We start from the raw sequence: 18,487 nt of genomic DNA, 5'->3' as shown, positions 1-18,487 counted from the left end.
CTTCATACAGCATAAAAAGGAGAAGGCCTACAGTGACATAAGAGGGTTCGCTCTGATGCCCCCTCTCAGTGGCATAGAAACTAATTACAGGGAGTTGTCTATAGTCCTGCATCAAACGTAAATGCTGAGCAGACCTCCAGAATGACTGTCATGGTGCACAGTCTTAAATCTGGAGTTTGCCATCCAGGAGATGCACCAAATCAAGACCATGGACCCACTAGTAGGTGTGAGGGCATCTCCATTCTGAAAATGAAACCTTCTCCCAAAGTTTCTGCTGTGCACTTGGAGTTTTGCAAAGTCCGCTTAAACAGTGGAAGTCTAAGACGGGTTTTCTCCCACTCCAAGCGCCTGGATGTATGCAGACTACCCAACAACTAGACTACCTAGTAGCAACTTTCTACAGTAGACCAGATGGTTTCTCAACTGGCCAAAGTTACCTCTGTCTGTTGGCATACACGTCTTCATAGGAATAAACATGGTTTCTTTACTCCAAAGCTTCCCAGGTCATATTGAAAAGACCAGGTTTCCTCTGCAGAAAGATACCATAGTGAGAATTCTCTACTGAACTTGGTGGGTATCTGTGCTCTTCAACGTCTGGGCAGTTTCTCCAGTCTACAGATGTAATCTCATGGTTCTCCTCTTTCCGGATTCCAAGACTGGACTAGATACTCTCTGGGGGCGAGAGCTCTGATTTGTACCAAAGTAGTCCACTACTTTCTGTTTCCCCCAGATCTTATTCTCAGTTCTAGCTCTACAGGGGAAAAAAAATCTCATTAAAAGGGAGAAGACGTATGCTTCAGTTCTTCATGGTGTCCACATCCTCAACCCTCTGAAGTGAGCTTTGCAGGACTCTCCTCTACTTTAAGGTCAGCCCTCTCTTGGTCCTATTTTTCACACGGTCTGGATGTGGTTACAGCTCTTCTGACCTGTCCCTTTCAAACATCCTTCTTCTAGTTCAACTCGCTTTTTATCTGTCCAGATAGCATCCATGGCTTCTGTTTGATTGTTCTCGATGGCCTTTTGCGCGGTGTCGCGCCTCCCTTTCCAATTTTGTTGTACTAGATTAATGTGGTTTTCTGCCCTCCTTTCCCAATAAGACAAGTGAGATAAAGTATTTGCTACTCTCCTGTAATCCTCTGCGTTCACTGAGTCACGGCGCCCCCTCTGGGTTTCATCCTTCTGCTGCTGTCTTTTACTGAATCCATATTTTCACAGTTCTGATCCATCAAGCGTTTTATTGCAGGTCTTCCGGTTTATCTTCTATTGTTCATGTACAAACTAATTAGCTGGGTGTTTGCAGGAGGAGTATAACCTGTCTAGGAGGAGTGAACATATTTGGGCTAGCGCCTTCCTCTTAGTTGCAGCAGCCTATACCGACTGATTGCAGTGTCCTCCATTTAACTTGGACCCTCGTGTGTCTTGTATGCCCGGGACCGTCATAGCAGTGATTTCATGGAGACGAACATTACTCCATGTGTAAAGATGTATCCTCCTTGCTACATGTTAGTAAAGAAAAGGGTTTCTAAACTCACAATACAGATAGTACCTAGCTGTCCGAAAGGGCTATAAATGGTTAAATTCACTTAAGGATTAGGAGGATCATAAGGAGACAAGGCAATACTTTACAAACGATTATACTAAGGCCATGGTGAAAATAAAAACAGGAATCAAAAAGCCTGGGGTGGGAAGCATCAATATGGAGCCAAGCCAACAATGATGAGCTACGTAATGACTGAACATGGAGACATGACATACCATTAGGGAGCGTTCTCAGACTGTAGTACACCGTGGCTCAAGGAGTTAGTAGTTATGACAACTATGAAGTCGGCTCTTGGGGTTAGTAATCCTAACCACCAGGGACACCGCTAAGAGTCCCTGGCAGCACCCAGTAGCTTATCATGGAGCTTCGTACTCTGCAACTTTCAGATATTAGAGACCATGTTGGAGGGTCTGAATATAATAAAGGGATCCTGTGACATCCGGTGAAGAGTCTTGTTTACGGTGCGTTTAATGTGATGTATAAATTATTTAACTTCATGTGAATGGGCGCTATTATCGTCCGGTTTTCAGACCGATGACACCTCATGTGCGCGGACCACACCCTCAGTCTGTTATCTCTCTTCTGTACTTTTCCCCCCTCAGTAAAGAACTTTGGCCAATATTGGATAAGTGGGTAAAGCGTAAGAAGGGGAACTTGACTCTCCAATTTGTGCCGGACATAATTGTCGCTACTGTGCTTCGTCTGATTGGTAAGTGTTTTCCAATATTGGCTGACACATAAACGCACCGCGCTTCCTGCTGATCCTACAGAGCCCGCCGCTTACCCACCATCCCTTTAACAATTGAGTTATAAATGTACTATGTAGTAGATAGAACTGCACTTGATTAGGCCGGTCTCACATCTGCGGCAGGACCTCCATCCAGAGGCTTTGTGGCAGATCCAGCTGAAAATACCGTAAGTAAAAGCGCAGCATGCAGAGCTTCTCGTTCAGTCCCAAAGCCGGGCCGCTGGGCAGAAGGTGGACGGACCCCATTATAGTCTATGGGGTCTGCTGACGCTTTTTGGTTCCGTTCTTGAATGGAGCAGGAAAGTGCAATCCCTGCCGCAGACACGAAACCACCTTTTTAGTTCAGATTTTTTTATAATCCGTTAACTTTCTATTATAAACACAAACGGAACTATTTGTCTCTTCGTTATAATGGGGTTGAGGAACTGGAAAAGCTGAAAAGGGCAATACGGGGGGCTGTCCCACAATCTGACGGCTTTTAATAAACTACTGTACCCTCATGGGTTGGCAGAACTTACAGAAGCGTGTTGCCATCAACCTCCTGTCTGGTTTTCATCCTCTTGAGCACACTTTGCTTGGGGGGAACTAACTTAGCCTTTGAAGCCAGCATGAATGCAGTGGACTCGCTTCACTATACATAGAGGTCAGTGACTATCGGCGGGTAGTGGCTAAGACTTCACAGTACACACAGAATAAAGTCCAGCTGGTCTAGGCGGTCAGGAGTGTTGGTAGACGTGTCCCTTATCTCCCCGCTTCCCCCCGCGCACACCACAGCAGCGTGGTCCTCTCCTCCAGGTTTCACTAACACTCCTGGTCATGGCATCCTCCTCGGGTACATGCTCGTTCCCTTCTGCTGTCGAGTACAATGCGCATGTTCATCAGCTCACAGAGATCTGCCGTTGGGCAGGAAGCCTCGGGGCGCACACTCAACCTCGGTAAGGCATGCACATTTTTAATGAATGCATTTGCATTATTTATTTTTTTTAAAGTCTGAGGATATGAGGGATACTCCTGATTGTGGGAATAACCCTTTAAAGGTGTCTTCTCATCTTAAGTGATTGCATTGCACCATCACTTTATAATATGGTATGCCGTCACACTGATCAGTGGGGTGGGGGGGCGCTGCATCCCATTCACTTTTTTCTGAGCAGCTGCACTTCCAGCCACTCGCTGCGTTGGTAAGTGAATGCGCTGTCATTCCTGCACAACCAGGTTGCTGGGAGCGTTGCCATGTAGATAAAGCTTAGGAGATACTAAACCGGCAATGTGGCCCCTTCATTATCGGGATCAGTAAGCCTCCCAGAGGTAGGACCTCCACGGATCATAAAGAGATGGCATATACTAGCACTAGGTCAATACTTTACAATAGAGGGAAATGACTGAGTTGGTTTTTTTTTAAAAAAAGGCTGAAATGAAAATTGTATGAGCTAGATTATGGATTAGCATTGTGGCTTGTATATACGGATGGGAGGTGGATACGTGACTTGTGTTGGGGTTGTTTATGGAAGGGCAACATTTAAGTTACCAATAAATTAGTTAATTTAAAGAAAGACAAGCCTCTGCAGGAGTTACTGTCATACCGGTGGCTGCCAGCTCCATCGCCAAACGTAATGAACTCCAATTGTATAAAAGCACTAAATCTAACTTTCTATCCATTGTTTGGTTGGTTAAAGGGCATCTGTGTCAGATGGGTCTGAAAGAAGGGTTTTTTACTGCTGTGAAGAATATTACTTCAGTTATCGTCACATTCATCAGCCATGCAAATGAGGAAGGTAAGCTGTTCTTGTACCACTTGCTTACATAGCCAACTCTACCGCATACTTGGAGCATTTAACTTGTTAGCTGCTACATTCTGTGCTGATCACTTTATAACAGTTTATAAAAGTTGAATACGGAACTCCGACTCTATTACTATGAAATTCTCAGGGTAGACGTGGCCGGATTGGGAAACGAGGTGACTCGCTAACTGAGAAGCCGTTATTGTCCAGCTACATCTGTGCTCCTCGGTGATCATCCAGACACAAGATGTGCCTAAGTGCGTATTCCGCAGCGATAATCCTTCCGTGGGCATTAGCCCTTAATGCTTCTATAAGAATTAAGAGGGAAGTAACAGCCACGTGCTGTTAGCCAAAATAGTGTTCATTAATTGATCATCAGCAGGTGTGACTACCTTCATAAAAGCAGACGTTTTGGCAGTTTGCTGGTCTGGTGCACTCAGGCATGACTTAACACAATGCCAAGAAAGAAGCACATCAGCAGCGCTCTTGGAGAAGCAATTGTTGCTGCCCATCAATTTGGGAAGGGTTATTAGGCCATTTCCAAACAGTTTGAAGTCCATGATTTTGCAGTGAGATTATTCTCAAGTAGAAAACATTCAAGACTGTTTCCCTGGAGTGGATGTCCCAGCAAATTCACCCAAAGTCAGACACTGCAATGCTCAGAGAAATAGCAAAAAAACCCCAAGAGCTATATCTTAGACTCTAAGGGCTTATTTACACAAGCGTATATCGGCCGGTCGATATAAGTTTCCATCTAAGCAGTCATGTCCCCCCTTCCCACCCACTCACCGCTCTCTGCCTTTCTCCTCCCCTCAAAGCAGTTTGTAATGGGAGTGGGCACGACGGGGGCAAAGCTAAGCTCCCACCCCTTGTTCATAGCCTGCAGCGGGAGTGGGTGGGACAGAGCAAAGCTTGGCTCCGCCCCTGTCCCACCCCTCCGATTGCAAACGCCGGACTGGAGGAAAGAGGCAGAGAGCCGATGAGAGGGGAGGGAAGGGGGGACTGCTTAGAGGGAAGCGTGGATCGGCCGGGCATGAAAACCTGACCGATATATGCTTGTATAAATAAGCCCTAAAAACCTCAGTGTTAAATGCTAGCCACGTTCATGACAGTACAATTAGAAAACAAGTATGGCTCGTTTTGAAGGGTTGCCATTCAGTTGCTGTCAATCTAAGCTCTTTCTCCCTCTGGGCATTTGGGGATACTATTGGGGCACCCCATGCTTCCTCATAAGGAGATTCTTATATAAAGACACCCCAACACTTTGGATCTATCTGGCCTTCTAAAGACTCTGGTTTACTAGAATAGATGCCCTAAATACCTCGTTCCCAGCTTCCTCTGACTACTCCTGAGTGCCTTTGTTTGACATCTGCACTTCTGGGTCCTATGATTTACAACTAGTGTAATTAATGGGTAGTTATAATTTAGCTTATTCTGGGAGGTGCCCCATTGAATATTGGTTTTTGTGCATCATTGTAATAAAGCACAATCAGCTCTGTTTTCTTTAGACATTAGAAGTGACTGACTGTATGCTAGCGCCCGCTAAATACATCCACCCGGAGGAGCAGCTGGAGGGTTTTCAGAGGTTGGAGACTCTTGGCACGGCACAACAAGCTACTCCAGCTTTCCCCAGTAGAGCCGGAGTCTGAACCTTCAACATACCTTTGGGACCTCATTCACACGAGCGCTGTTTTAGCGCAGTATAGCTGTGTGAAAAAAATCGTGCCTATACTGCGCTAAAAATTGTGTGAAAGGGCAGCTGCTCCAGGAGGAGAGAGAAGAAGCCAACAGGACTTCGGGATTTCCCCATAGCAGGGAGAGAGAGCGGGGCTATGGGGTATTAACCCATATCCCCACTCTGTGTCTCCCTGCTATGGGTAATCTGCTCTCTCTCCATGATATGGTGGATTAAACCATAGCCTCTCACTTCCCCCTCACATGCTCTTGGGGAAAGTCCTGTAACCCCGTAGCCTCTCTCCCCCGCTATAGGGAAATCTGTTAAGGAGAGACGTGGAGGGAGTCCCCTACTGCACAGCAGGATATTTAAAACCTGCTGCCCAGAAGCACATTTTACATGTCCCGCTTTAAATTCCTGTTAATATCCGCGGTGATTAAGGGAACCCTTGGGGAGTCCCCTCGTCACCGCGGGGACTACCAGGAGTTCATAGTGGGACATTTAAAATGTGCTTCTGGGCAGCAGGTGGTAAATGTCCTGCTGTAAGCAGTGGGGTATTCCATCGGTCGGCAGAAATCTTTTCCTGCAGAGTTTCCATAAACTCCGGCTCCCATTGGAGTCAATGGGAAGTCCTGCGCAGCTCGCACCAAACATAGGTCAGGCCCTATCGTATCATGCGGCACGGTCCTGCGATGTGGACATTTTAGCCACACATGCCCTATCTTTGATTGGTGCAAGTATTTAGCACATCTAAAATTCCTTCATGTGAACGCTTCTATAGGAAACCATTGGCTCTTATAGAAGCTCTTTCTGTGTGTACCTCTAATGTGCGCAGACGGCGCTAGTGTGAACGAAGCCTGAAGAAGGTTCTCCATGCTGTTCAAGAGTGTCCATCATACCTCCCCACAAAAATTGAGAAGATGATGGTTGACATCACTCAACAAACTATAGAACAGGTTGAGCAAAGAGTCAGTGAGCTCTACATCTACTTACGTGGGCCTCCTTGTCTCGCTTTGAGAAATTGAGACAGCCACTTGATGATCAGGAACTTGATCTGAGGTGCTATAACCTAAGATTGATAGGTCTGCTGAGGGGCCTTATCAGTCACCCTTTTGGAAGATCTCCTGATCAACAAGATAAAGATAAACCTTCGGCCATACATACTTTTGAAAGGACACCTCCACCTGGATCTCCACCTAGAACCTTCTTTGCCAAGTTCTTGAACCTCAAACACTGAGATACAATGACCCGTTTAGCCCGAGAGCAGCAGCACCTTCTATGCTTTAAGAATATGCTAATCAACATCTTTACAGATTTTTTTTTTTCCCTGGAGATAAATGCAAAAGTCTGCAGTTCTACCTTGTTAAAGGCCTACTGAGCGAAGCCAGGCTTATATATTGTATGATATACTCCTCCAAGCTCCGCATTGTAGCTTCAACAGGCCGATGGAGGTGTCAGCAGGGCAGGATGTGGGACGGGGAGGAGGAGGTCGCTCCTCGCATCCTGGAGAGACACATATGCAAGGCATATGCCTTTCTTTCCACCCTACAGAGGTTGAGTATGCAGTGTTGACTGATACATGATTATTTTTCCCACATATAGTTTTATCTTGTATCCTTTTGTACTTTTAGGCCCTCTTGACATACATTGCCGTGGTTGGATGTTTGTCAAGACTGAACCGCATCCCTTGTCTGTTACTTTTCTCTATAGCAGCTAGAGTTGGTCCAAAACTACTTGGTATTATAGCTTTTTTGTCAGACATGCGAGCAATACTTTAAGGGGCTATATCAAAATTCTATTAGCTAAAACCTATCACCTTTGAAAGGACCACAAATTATAAAACTTAACTTTTATTATATTTCAAATGTTAAAAAGGCAAACCAATCAGTTTCTATTGTGACCTCGGTCACACTAAACTAAAAAACAAAGGTGTTCATCCAGTGCAGACGTGGTCCACAGTGGTCTATCACAATAATTGATATGACAGTATCCACTGCTGATGCCACTGATAATTTAAGTCAGCGATGATTCACTATATCCCAAGATGAGCAAAATGGTTATATCAATGACTTTGAATCTCGAGTCAATACTAATAATCTGATATTAAGTTGTTTGCCTCTACTGTTCTGTGCAGGCAGACTTTGATACTTCGGCTGTTCGGTAGTATGCAGTAGGATCATGCGTGTCACACTGAGGACAGAATATATATAGTGTATCCCTATTATTTCAAGCGTCACATTTATGCACACTTAAATGTCAGATAGAATGCATTATGAAGGTATGTGTCACTTTAAGGGACACAACTTCCTCTATTTCTAGTGTGCACCCTTGTGTAGGTAACACACTATCCTCTTAGTTGTCATAAGTGTCTAACCACACTGATGAGGGTCAGTCCACGTATTGATAGGGTATGGACAGTGTGTATAATCTATCCCCATTAGATGAAACGTCACACTCATGCGAGTTTAAATATAAGATGAAATGCAGCGTGGTGATATATATCCCTTTTATATTATAAAGCAAAATTCATCTATCTCTAGTGTGTATTTTATTTTAGGTAACACACTGTCCTTTCTGTTATTACAAGTGTCTACATGCACCAGTGGGGGTTAACCCACATATAGATCTAATAATATTGTATGTGAACTCTCCTACAGGTAGTGTTAGCGTGACACCTTTATTTCAAGTGTCACCACAATATACTGCCTGGTACAATCTTATTGCATCATTAGTCTCATACTGATGCAATATCAGTTCACACACAACCTATAGCCCACAGCCATCAGAGTTATTTCTGCATGCTCATTGTCTCCTATAAAGATTATGAGTAGGAAATAAGAGCTGCGTCGTCCCGTTCCTAGTCTTATAACCAATTGTCATCCACTAGGCTGTATTTTATACTGATGCCCATTTAGATAATCTCTGTCACTAATAGCCCGAGTTGATGCTATTGAAACTCTATTGGCTATATAATCAATTTCATGAGAGGTATAAGGTCCATGGTACCCGTCCCCCCACCTCCATCAACGCGTTTCTACAATCTGATAGTATGATTGTTTCATCAGGATGGAGCACACGTAACACACAACCAGCCACCTGCGCTGTCTTAATCAACTCTGTTCAGTTGCACTGGATGAACACCTTTGTTTTTTAGTTTAGTGTGACCGAGGTCACAATAGAAACTGATTGGTTCGCCTTTTTAACATTTGAAATATAATAAAAGTTAAGTTTTATAATTTGTGGTCCTTTCGGTGGTAGGTTTAATAATTTAATAAAAGGATTAACTGCTACGGTGACACTATTAACTAAAACCAGATCAGAAATTCTCCCCTGACTTCATTAAAATGGAGCATGAAGTATGAAGGGCAATAGTCAACATCATGAATAGTATTGTCCATACTGGATAATGGGAAGATCGGCTCGCCCATCCCTGGGGATACTTGATATTGAGGCAGAGAAGGCCTTTCAGAACGTGTTGTGGGATGGTTGGGCAGGGTTATGGATAGAATGAAGATAGTATGCCTCTGTTATACATATATCCTTTACAAACCCCCTCAGCAGGAATATATACAGCTGGCTTCTTATCCTAATTCCCATTACTAAAAGGAACCCTCCAGGATTGCCCATTGTGGCTCTTGTTTAACCCCTAACGACCGCCGATACGCCTTTTGACGGCCTGTATCGGCGGCCTATGTATGAAGAGTGATCGTGCAGCATGGGTGTCAGCTGTTTATTACAGCTGACACCTACGGGCAATAGCTGCAATGGACTGCGCGGTCGATCGTGGCCATTAACCCTTTAAATGCCCCAAACTAAGTTCAGGGGTCCCCTACCCCCCCCCCCCCCCCTCCCACATGAGATTACAGGTAGCCGTGCGGGTGTCATGGCAGCAAGGGTCCTTCTGAAAGGCCCCAGGATGCCTTAGCAGGCTGCCTATCAAACCATCCCCGTGGGGTGGCTTGATAGACTGCCTGTCAGATTGCAGTATGATGTAATGCATTACATCATACTGCAGGAGCGATCAAAGTATCGCTAGTTGCGGTCCCCCAGGGGGGCTTAAAAAAAAAAAAAGTTAAAATAAGAGCAATAAAGTTTTTTTAATTGTAAAAAAAAAAAAAAAAAAAGTTTAAATCGCCCCCCATTTGCCATATCTATAAAAAATCTAAATCATTAAAACAAAAATACATATTTGGTATTGCAGTGTCCGTAAACGTCCGATCTATCAAAGTAGTGCGATATTTATCCCACACGGTAACCGCTGTCCGAAAAAATAAATAAAAAATTCAGAACGCCAGAAATGCACTTTTTCAGTCACCCTGTCTCCCAGAAAAAATGGAATAAAAAGCGGTCACAAAGTCATATGCGTTCCAAATAGTACAAACGTAAACTACAGGACATCCCACAAAAAATGAGCCCTCGCACAACTACAACAGAAAACTAAAAAAGTTATTGCGCGCTAAAGATGCAGCAGAAAATAATTTTAAAAAATGAAATGTCTTTGAAAAAAGCTAAAAGTGGTACAGCAAAAAAGAAACGATACAAGTTTGGCATCGTAGTAATCGTACCGACCTGTAGAATAAAGTTATGTCACTTTTGTTGCAGTTTGTGCGCCGTACAAACAAGATGCACTGAAAGATGGCGGAATGTCTTTTTTTTTTTTTTTTTTACTCCACTTAGAATTTTTTTAAAAGTCTTTCCGTACATTATATGGTACACTAAATGGCACCATTACAAAAATACAACTCGTCCTGCAAAAAACAAGCCCTCATACAGCGACGGCGATGGATAATCAAAGGAGTTACAACTTTTTAAAAGAGGGGAGGAAAAAACGAAAATGGGGGGGGGGGGGGGAAAGGGGGCTGCGTCATTAAGGGGTTAAACTATCCCTGGGAACTTAAGGTGAGAGAATAGAAGGTATCCAGGTGGGAAATAAAGAAGCTTTGACTTTTACATTTTTGTTCGGAGATGCGCTCTTACTACCAGTGAAACCATTCAGAGACCTCAAATCTGTGCTGACGCTTCTAGAAGTTTTTGGAGCCTTATCAGGTTTTGGGGTAAATTCTTAGAGCTTTCGCCAAGAGTTCATCCAGATAAGTGATGCATCTAAAACACTTCGGTCGCTATAGCCAAGTCAACTAATAAGTATTTGGGTATCCGCACGGGTAACACACATTGTATCTATGAGTGGAGGGCAGTGGAGGCAATCTGTCCGCAAATCGGAAAGCGCAGCAATTTACCTTTCTCATTCGTAGGAAATCTTCATCTGGTAACAATGAGCAGAGAGCAGACTGTCCCAGCGAAGCTAAGCTGCCGCTGATCCCACTGATACATGGCCAACCAACGTCCTACAGTTGTGCTTGAAAAGGTTGATTCTGCGTAAGAAGGGTGAAATAAAACTTCCAGCAATAGGAAATAAACTTGGCCAGTTTAATAGATCGGGTGCTAGCTCTTACTCAGATTGGCACGCGCGAATACTGAGAGACGCGAAAGTGAAATATTGACTCCCCAGTTACATCAAGGGTCTCTGACTTGGTGGAAGAATGTAAATATAATGTATATAACCTATTGATCAATAATCCTGCAAACAACTCCTCCTTATCCCAGCTGTATCCCGCTGAGTAGGAGAGTAGTCACTTTTTCCAAACCTGAGCAAGGAAGGTCCAAGATCTTAAGAATCCAACAAAAGATGCAGGGTTTGAGGAGGAAGTATGTAAAAAAAAAAAAAAGGGGGAGAGAAACCCACTTAAATTCTTCCATCGGGCCATATATCGCTTTAATGGTCCAACGCACCCCAGTACAAAATGTCAATGGGCAAAAATGAATCTCCCCGTGGGACCTGCTAATGTGTGGATTCTTAGGCTTTTTGGTCAGCGGTTCAACTCCTGATTAACAAAGTCACAAATGCCATTAACGATGAAACTTCAATTACTGCTGTTCACTCATTCCCACGCCATAATACGTATTGTATTGGGTAGAAAATGATTGCTAAAGTGAGCTAGCAGCCATAACATGTAATATTGTTGCTCTCAAGAAAGGCGTCCGGCCCTCTTAAAAACTCTTTTAGCGAGTTTGCCATCACCACATCCTCAGGCAGAGAGTTCCATAGTCTCACTGCTCTTACAGTAAAGAACCCCCCTTCTATGTCGGTCTAGATGTAGAAGATGCTCTCTTGTTACAGTCTCCTGATATATTATACATAGTTATTAGAGCACCCCCTTGTTACAGTCCTGAATATAAATATATCAGGGCACAGTAAAGAGATCTCTCCCATCATCTATTATACCCAGGACTGTAACAAGGGGGCGCTCTAATAACTATGTATAGATATATCAGGGGTCAGTACAGAGATCTCTCCCATCATCTATCTATACATAGTTATTAGAGCGCCCCCTTGTTACAGTCCTGAGTATAATAATAATTTGTCCTATTAAAACCTGCAGGGAGGCACCTCTGCTGGCTTATTGCACATAGGTGTTGCAGATACAAAACTTCCATCAATGAGATAGATAGATAGATATTTTTTTTTTGAGTGCAGTATATACATTCTACACAGTACGAAACTAAACTCCTCATAGCGATGGCTGTATGTAGTTTTTTTTTAATGTGTTTTTTTTTATTTTTTATCTTAAAGGGGCATTCCGAGACTTTGACTATTGCTAACCTGAGAATAGGTCATCATCGATAGTTGATCAATGGCGGCGCACCACGCATGCTTCCCACTGATCAGCTGAGTGGCAGTGGGCTGGGAGTGTAATAGCTGGTTGTGCTCCCATTGAAATGGGGGGGGAAAGCCTCCTATTACACTTGCAGTTCCTCATTGACCATCCGGTCAGATGTCCGGTCCTGACTGGAGTAAAGAGCCAGAAGCGTAACAGGCGGCGGCGCTCCTATTGATTTTAGTGGTCGGTGCTGGATTATCTCTATTCCGGGGATAAGCCCTCACTAATTTAGGCCTGGAATACCTTTTACTCTCTCTACTTCGGCACCGCGCACCGTTTCATTCGATAGTCAAACTGATTGCAGCTCAGAAATAGACACAGAATGTTGGAGCTAAAAACATGATAAATGCTGGATCCTAACTTTATGCAAATATTAAAACTTGTATAAGCCTGCTAGTATCCTGCCATGTTGCCAGTGATTACAGATCACACCGTTTTGAAAGCACAGTTGCCTATTTCTTGCACTTCAATGGCTGCAAAGCTTAGAACATTAGTTTATCATCTCGTCTCGAGGTAGCACAGTTTGTCTACAAGTCAGATTTGTACCAATAACCCCCCCTCTGTTTGATTCCACAGGCGTGCCGTGGGGCGTCCAGTTGGCGTCTGTGTATATGCTGTGTGATACCGCTCCTTGTGACCCTGCGCTCATTCACCAGACGCTCCAAGCATGGAAGGAGACTGCAGAGAACAACCTCCCACCGGCTGTACTGAGCGCCATGCAAGAGATTGCATCCTTGTGTGCTCAGAGGAATGAGTCGCGTTAATGATAAAGTATGGAACTATGTATTTGGTTATGTCATAATGACATGTCAGATGTCCGAGATCCCCTTCTATACCTCCCCATCAAATTGCTAAAATGAAGGGTCAGAAAGCGTCCAGCTGAGCGCTGTGTGCCCTTCAGCTGTTCTCAGACGTCCTACGGAGACCGCCCACCACTCGGAGGATGGAGCCGCTCCGGCTCTCAAGTGGGTTCTTTCATTTTGGTGTTCGATGGGGTCTCAGGATTATAGATCAAAAATGTTTCACGTTTCTTTGCATTGTAAGGGGTCTCCTGTGCAGAATCCCCAGAAGTGCCTTTTTTGTTAAAATAGTTTGCACTTTGATATTTAAGGATAAAAGCCATTTTTTTCTCTGTAAATGAACACGGAATTCCCAGCGAGATTGTAAATGTGTAAATTCTAATTAGCTGTAAAGGGTTTGTAGAATAAGTATATGTAGAGGTGGTTGGGATGAACACAAATGCCCAGCAGGGGGGTACGCTACTTTCACATGCAACCAACTTTTATTTTGGTTTTAAAAGTCAAATTTTGTACAATTTTTTTTTTTTTCCCACTCCCCATAATTTTCCTACAGATCACCTTGCAAGAACCTGCTGAGCTGTTGCCTCGCAGTAATGTGCTGCTTTCCTGCAACTTTCAGATGGTTTAAAGAGCTCTCCTTCATTGTGTTATCAGTCCCCCTAGTACATCAGCCAGTGATCTCTTTCTAGCTGGCAAGTCCTGGAATACTTGTCTTCATTTGGGTCATGTGATCTCCTTGTGACCAGCTGGGACACCGGGACTTCCTCTATGATCAAAAAACGCCGATGTGCTGCCACTTATATTTATAGGGCGGCATTAAAGCTTAAATCAATTTCTACAATTAACAAACTGCCTGCCTCTATAAAGGCGCCTCGGGGTCCGTTACAACTGCCTGCCTTCCATAAAGGCGCCTCGGGCATCCGTTGCAACATGCTTTTTTTTATTTCAAATATTTCCACCTCGATTTGATGTATTTTATAGTCCAGATCTTCTTTGGTTGCACTGGTTGGCTGTACGGATGCTGTGTTACTCTTGTAATCCTCCCGGAGATGCGTGGGACCTCTCTGCAGGACTGTATTCATCGTAGGTCTATAATGTGACTCACATTTGATGCTGTTCCTCTTTAGGAATCCTGAGTTCTGTACATAGATTGTATTATAAAAAAGTTTCATCTGTTGGCTTTTTTAATTTAGTACGCATCTGAGATGCTTTGTAATAAAACTGTAATTTCAAGTAAGAAAGTGTTTTGAAAATTTAATAGTTTGCTGATTTAATATAATTTATGATGGAAAGAAATGTATATGTGATGGTTGTGATGATGAAGAGTTGTCCTAGACAATACCCTCCACAAGGCATCGTAAAGAGCTGCACTGCCCTGCAAAAGTAATCACCCCCTTGGTAGTCTGTCTTGTTGCATTACAACCTGGAATTATAATGGATTTTTGTTTTAGATTTTATGTAATAAACCTGAAAAAAATCTTTTTATTTTTTTATTTTTTATTAAATGGTGAATAAAAACAGAAACGATGTGAGTGTCTATGCAGTTACCTCTTTTGCTGTGAAGCCCTAATTAAGGCCAGCAAGTTACCGTCAGGAGTCTCCTTATCGGTTGAGCACTGTTCCCCTGTGTTCAGTCATTGTCACATGATATTAGTATAGTTATACTTGTAACAGCACTAAAGAAGCAGCATGAAGACCGAGGAGCTCGGGGACCAAGTGGTGGGGAATTACAGATCAGAGCCGACTTATGTAAAATGATGCCAGACTGAACACCGCATTATTAAATTCATTACAACGCAGGGGAAAGAATATGGCACAACGACATAAAACTGCCGGGAGAAGGCCGCCCACCAAAACTCAGACCGGGCAAGGAGGGCATTTATCAGACACTCAACAAAGACCGCAGCAATAGTTCTGAAGGACCGCCACAGATCCGCAGCAGAGATGGAAGTATCAGGCCATAGGATCACAATTAGCAGGATGATCCACAGAGTGGGCCATTATAGAAGAGGGGCCACTGCTTAAAGAAAAATATAAAACCGGTTTGGAATTTGCACAACCGCATGTGGTTGATTACCCGATGCATGGAAGAAGGTTCTCCGGCCAGATGAGACTAAACTGACCTTTCTTGGCCATCATGGGAAACCCTGTGTTATGCAAACACAAGACTTCCCATCATCCCAAGAACCCCATCCCCACTGTGAAGCACGCTGGTGGGGCATCGTGCTGGGCTGATGCTCTACATTGGTAGGGACTGAAAACTGGTATTGAGGGAAAGATGGATCATAGTAAATGCGGAGAGATTCTTTGGAAAAACCTGTTGTCTGTCAGAGATTTGTGACTGGGACGGAAGTTCACCTTCCAGCAAGATAAAGACCCTCAACCTACTGCTAAAGCTACACTGGAGGGGTCTTTGGAAAGCTTGAAAACTTCTTGGAAGTCTATTTAAAGCCTTAATCCAATTGAGAATGTGTAGCATGACTTAATGAGTGCCGTACAGCAACACAACCCACCTGAACGGAAGGAGCCTGGAAGAAGAGGCACAAATCCCAGTAGCTAGATGTGCTAAGCTAGTAGAGCCCTACCCAAAGAGACTTGCATCTGTAACTGCAGCAAGAGGTGGCTCCACGAGGTATTGGCTTTAATGTGCGCAAGTATTCACTCCCTGGAAGTTTTGTGGGTTTTTATCTTGCTTTGCACTTTCAAAATATATATATTTTTCCTATTGTGACGCACAGTGGTGGGCGGGCAGGTTGTGTAAATCAAGGAGTGCAAGCCAGAAAATTCATTTTAATTCTGGGTCATAATGGAACAAAAACATAAGGGGAGTGAAGACTTTCACAAGGTACTGTACAAGCACATTGTGTGATTAATACTTTGGGCTCAACTGTGATGATAAAGGTAAGCCGGGGATCAGCCTGAGCTTCAAGGAGAACCTACAGGAAATGGCAAGAGATGTATACTCTGCTTCATTATCCAAACAATCTGCATACTCCGCGTCCACAAAGTCAGAACGGTAAACGCCCAGAATGTTCAAATTAAGCTTCACGACTCGCAAAGACTTTGGAATGATTTGGAAATGTTACTTTTAATTTTCCATGCCGTTACAAGTCCAAAAATGATTCTTGCTAAAAAAAGAGAAGGCGTAATGCTTAAGTTTGCTGTCGTGTAAGTAAGACTCCTCCCCCTGCAGCGAGTCCAGCCGGTAATCTGTAGAATGTTCACCCTGGGTTCTGGAGCTCCTCACACACTGGACTGGCCTTGATGCTCCCATTACAATAGTTCAAAAACATCCCAAAGTGGGCATATACTTACTGCTATACTGATACAGGAGGGCAGGTATATACACCACTTATTCCTCAACATGCAGGCAGCCAGATGTGAGACTATGGCGCCGCGAAATGGGGTGAAGCTGGACTGCCTTGTCTAAAGGAAATGTGTCATCAGAAAATAGTGTAAATCAAGTTCCTATGTTCTGTGTAGCGGCCACGTGAACCACAGAAACAGCAGTCTGAGGGGACTTCTCGTCTTCTATAATCCTGTGATTTTTTTTTGATTTTTTTTTTCTCTCCGCAAGCAAAAAATTGCGATTTATTTCTGCTCATTTGCTGGAAAAAGTGCTTTTTTCATAGCCTGTTGTGGAAGGTATTTGCTGCGAAACCCGGGGGTGGATGCAATGTAAATCTGGATGCAAGCCGGCCTCATGGGGCAATTTTTTAAATAATCTTTTTCTTTTCAGTTTTTTTTTTTGTTTTCCCAGTTTTTAGTTTCATTAAGGTAAAAAGCTACAATTTTTGTTTTTTTTTTATACTTTTTAAAATTGCTTTATTTCAGAGTAAATCTATGGGAATGGGTTGCTAATTTGGTTTTGGCCGTTTTTAATACATAGTATACCTTGTGATTACAAGGCCCATATGGTGATGGTTTAGCTTGGTGTAAGCGGTGCGTCATTTTCTTTTTTATATGATATATATATATATATATATATATATATGTGTGTGTGTGTATATATATATATATATATATATATATATATATTATATATATATTGTGTGTGTGTGTGTATGTATGTATGTCTATATATATATTTTTTTTATTTTTAATCGGTCCCCCCCCCTTTAAAACGACATCCATTTCCCACTTTACGAGCACGAACTCCCCCCCCGCAACCATCACATTTCCTTTACCATGGTGACAGATGACATGAAAGCGCTCTTCAACAAATCTTCATCTCTTCTGCGCTTCACAAATGTTGTCTGTGATGCAAACACCTCGGATTTAAATGCCTGTCAAGCCCTTTTTGCTGATGCCAAGGCTTCTGAAGGCTTGATGGAGCGTCATGTGACACACGTGCCTATTCTCTGGACTCGGGGTCCTGTTTTTCACCTGCTATCTTTGATATGGATAAAGTCCTGCTTTTTATTCTCTATACCAAGGAGTGACGCTTTTTCATCTTTCCTTTCTGGATATTTGATATTTTGACTTAGACTGAAGCACCTTTGAGTTGCCCTACAGAGTCGCGGTCAGCGGTGGTCGTCCATTGGTCAGTGCCACTTGACGCTTTTGCTATTCATTCTCTGTGCAGCGGAAGTTACAGGGGTCGTTCCTAGATGGCCGCGGCAGGAGAGACACCGGAGGTTAGCAAGTGCCGAGGGGAAACAGTGTATTATGAAAGCGGTTGACTGGTAGCACAACTGCTTTTTCTAAAGTTGGTTGTTGAGGATAGGCGAGATACCAGTTTCTCAAACTAGAGACTTAGGGGCCTGTTTCTAAGACCCTGTGGCTAGAATTCTGGCCCCCAAAGACTTACCCACTAGCACTAAGCTCCTTGTACTGAATGTAGGCTGAAAAGGGACAAGAAGCACCAGGAATAGGGGGGCAGCACCATGCTGAGCAGTATCTGTCACACCAGGGTGACCTACAGGCTGCGCTCGCTCCTCCCTTCAGCTGATTTTAATTAATGAAGAAAAGAGAAGTTTCCAAATTTGTCTATTCGGGAGATAGCTAGTGGCAGGGTATTCTTGGGGTCCGACATATATAGTATTATGTCATCTGCGTATAGCCCTATCCTGTCTTCTCTGGGTCCCACCTGAACGCCTCTATATGAGGCGTGCTGTCGGATCCTCAGGCCAGGGGCACTATGGCGACTGCGAACAGGAGAGGGGAGAGAGGACAGCCCTGTCGGGTCCCCCTGTGAAGTAGGAAGGGGAGGAGCTCAGCCCATTCA

The 18,487-nt window shown here is 43.7% G+C and overlaps 1 protein-coding gene across 1 annotated transcript in view; it reads left to right on the top strand.

Annotated features, from left to right (window-relative positions):
- Window positions 1–14,739, top strand: part of ICE1 (interactor of little elongation complex ELL subunit 1) — a 57,006-nt gene extending 42,267 nt beyond the window's left edge. Inside the window, exons 18-20 of the mRNA XM_066579133.1 lie at window positions 2,143–2,249; window positions 3,962–4,060; window positions 13,037–14,739. Of these exons, the coding sequence (XP_066435230.1) occupies window positions 2,143–2,249; window positions 3,962–4,060; window positions 13,037–13,224 (394 nt within the window). The 3' untranslated portion in view covers window positions 13,225–14,739. The remainder of the gene's footprint in view (window positions 1–2,142; window positions 2,250–3,961; window positions 4,061–13,036) is intronic.
- Window positions 14,740–18,487: the final 3,748 nt, after the last annotated feature.

This window comes from Eleutherodactylus coqui, chromosome 9, assembly GCF_035609145.1.
Source record: "Eleutherodactylus coqui strain aEleCoq1 chromosome 9, aEleCoq1.hap1, whole genome shotgun sequence".
Classification (NCBI taxonomy): domain Eukaryota; kingdom Metazoa; phylum Chordata; class Amphibia; order Anura; family Eleutherodactylidae; genus Eleutherodactylus; species Eleutherodactylus coqui.
Note: the sequence above shows the minus strand (reverse complement) of the source record. Positions and strands in the feature narration are given on the sequence as shown.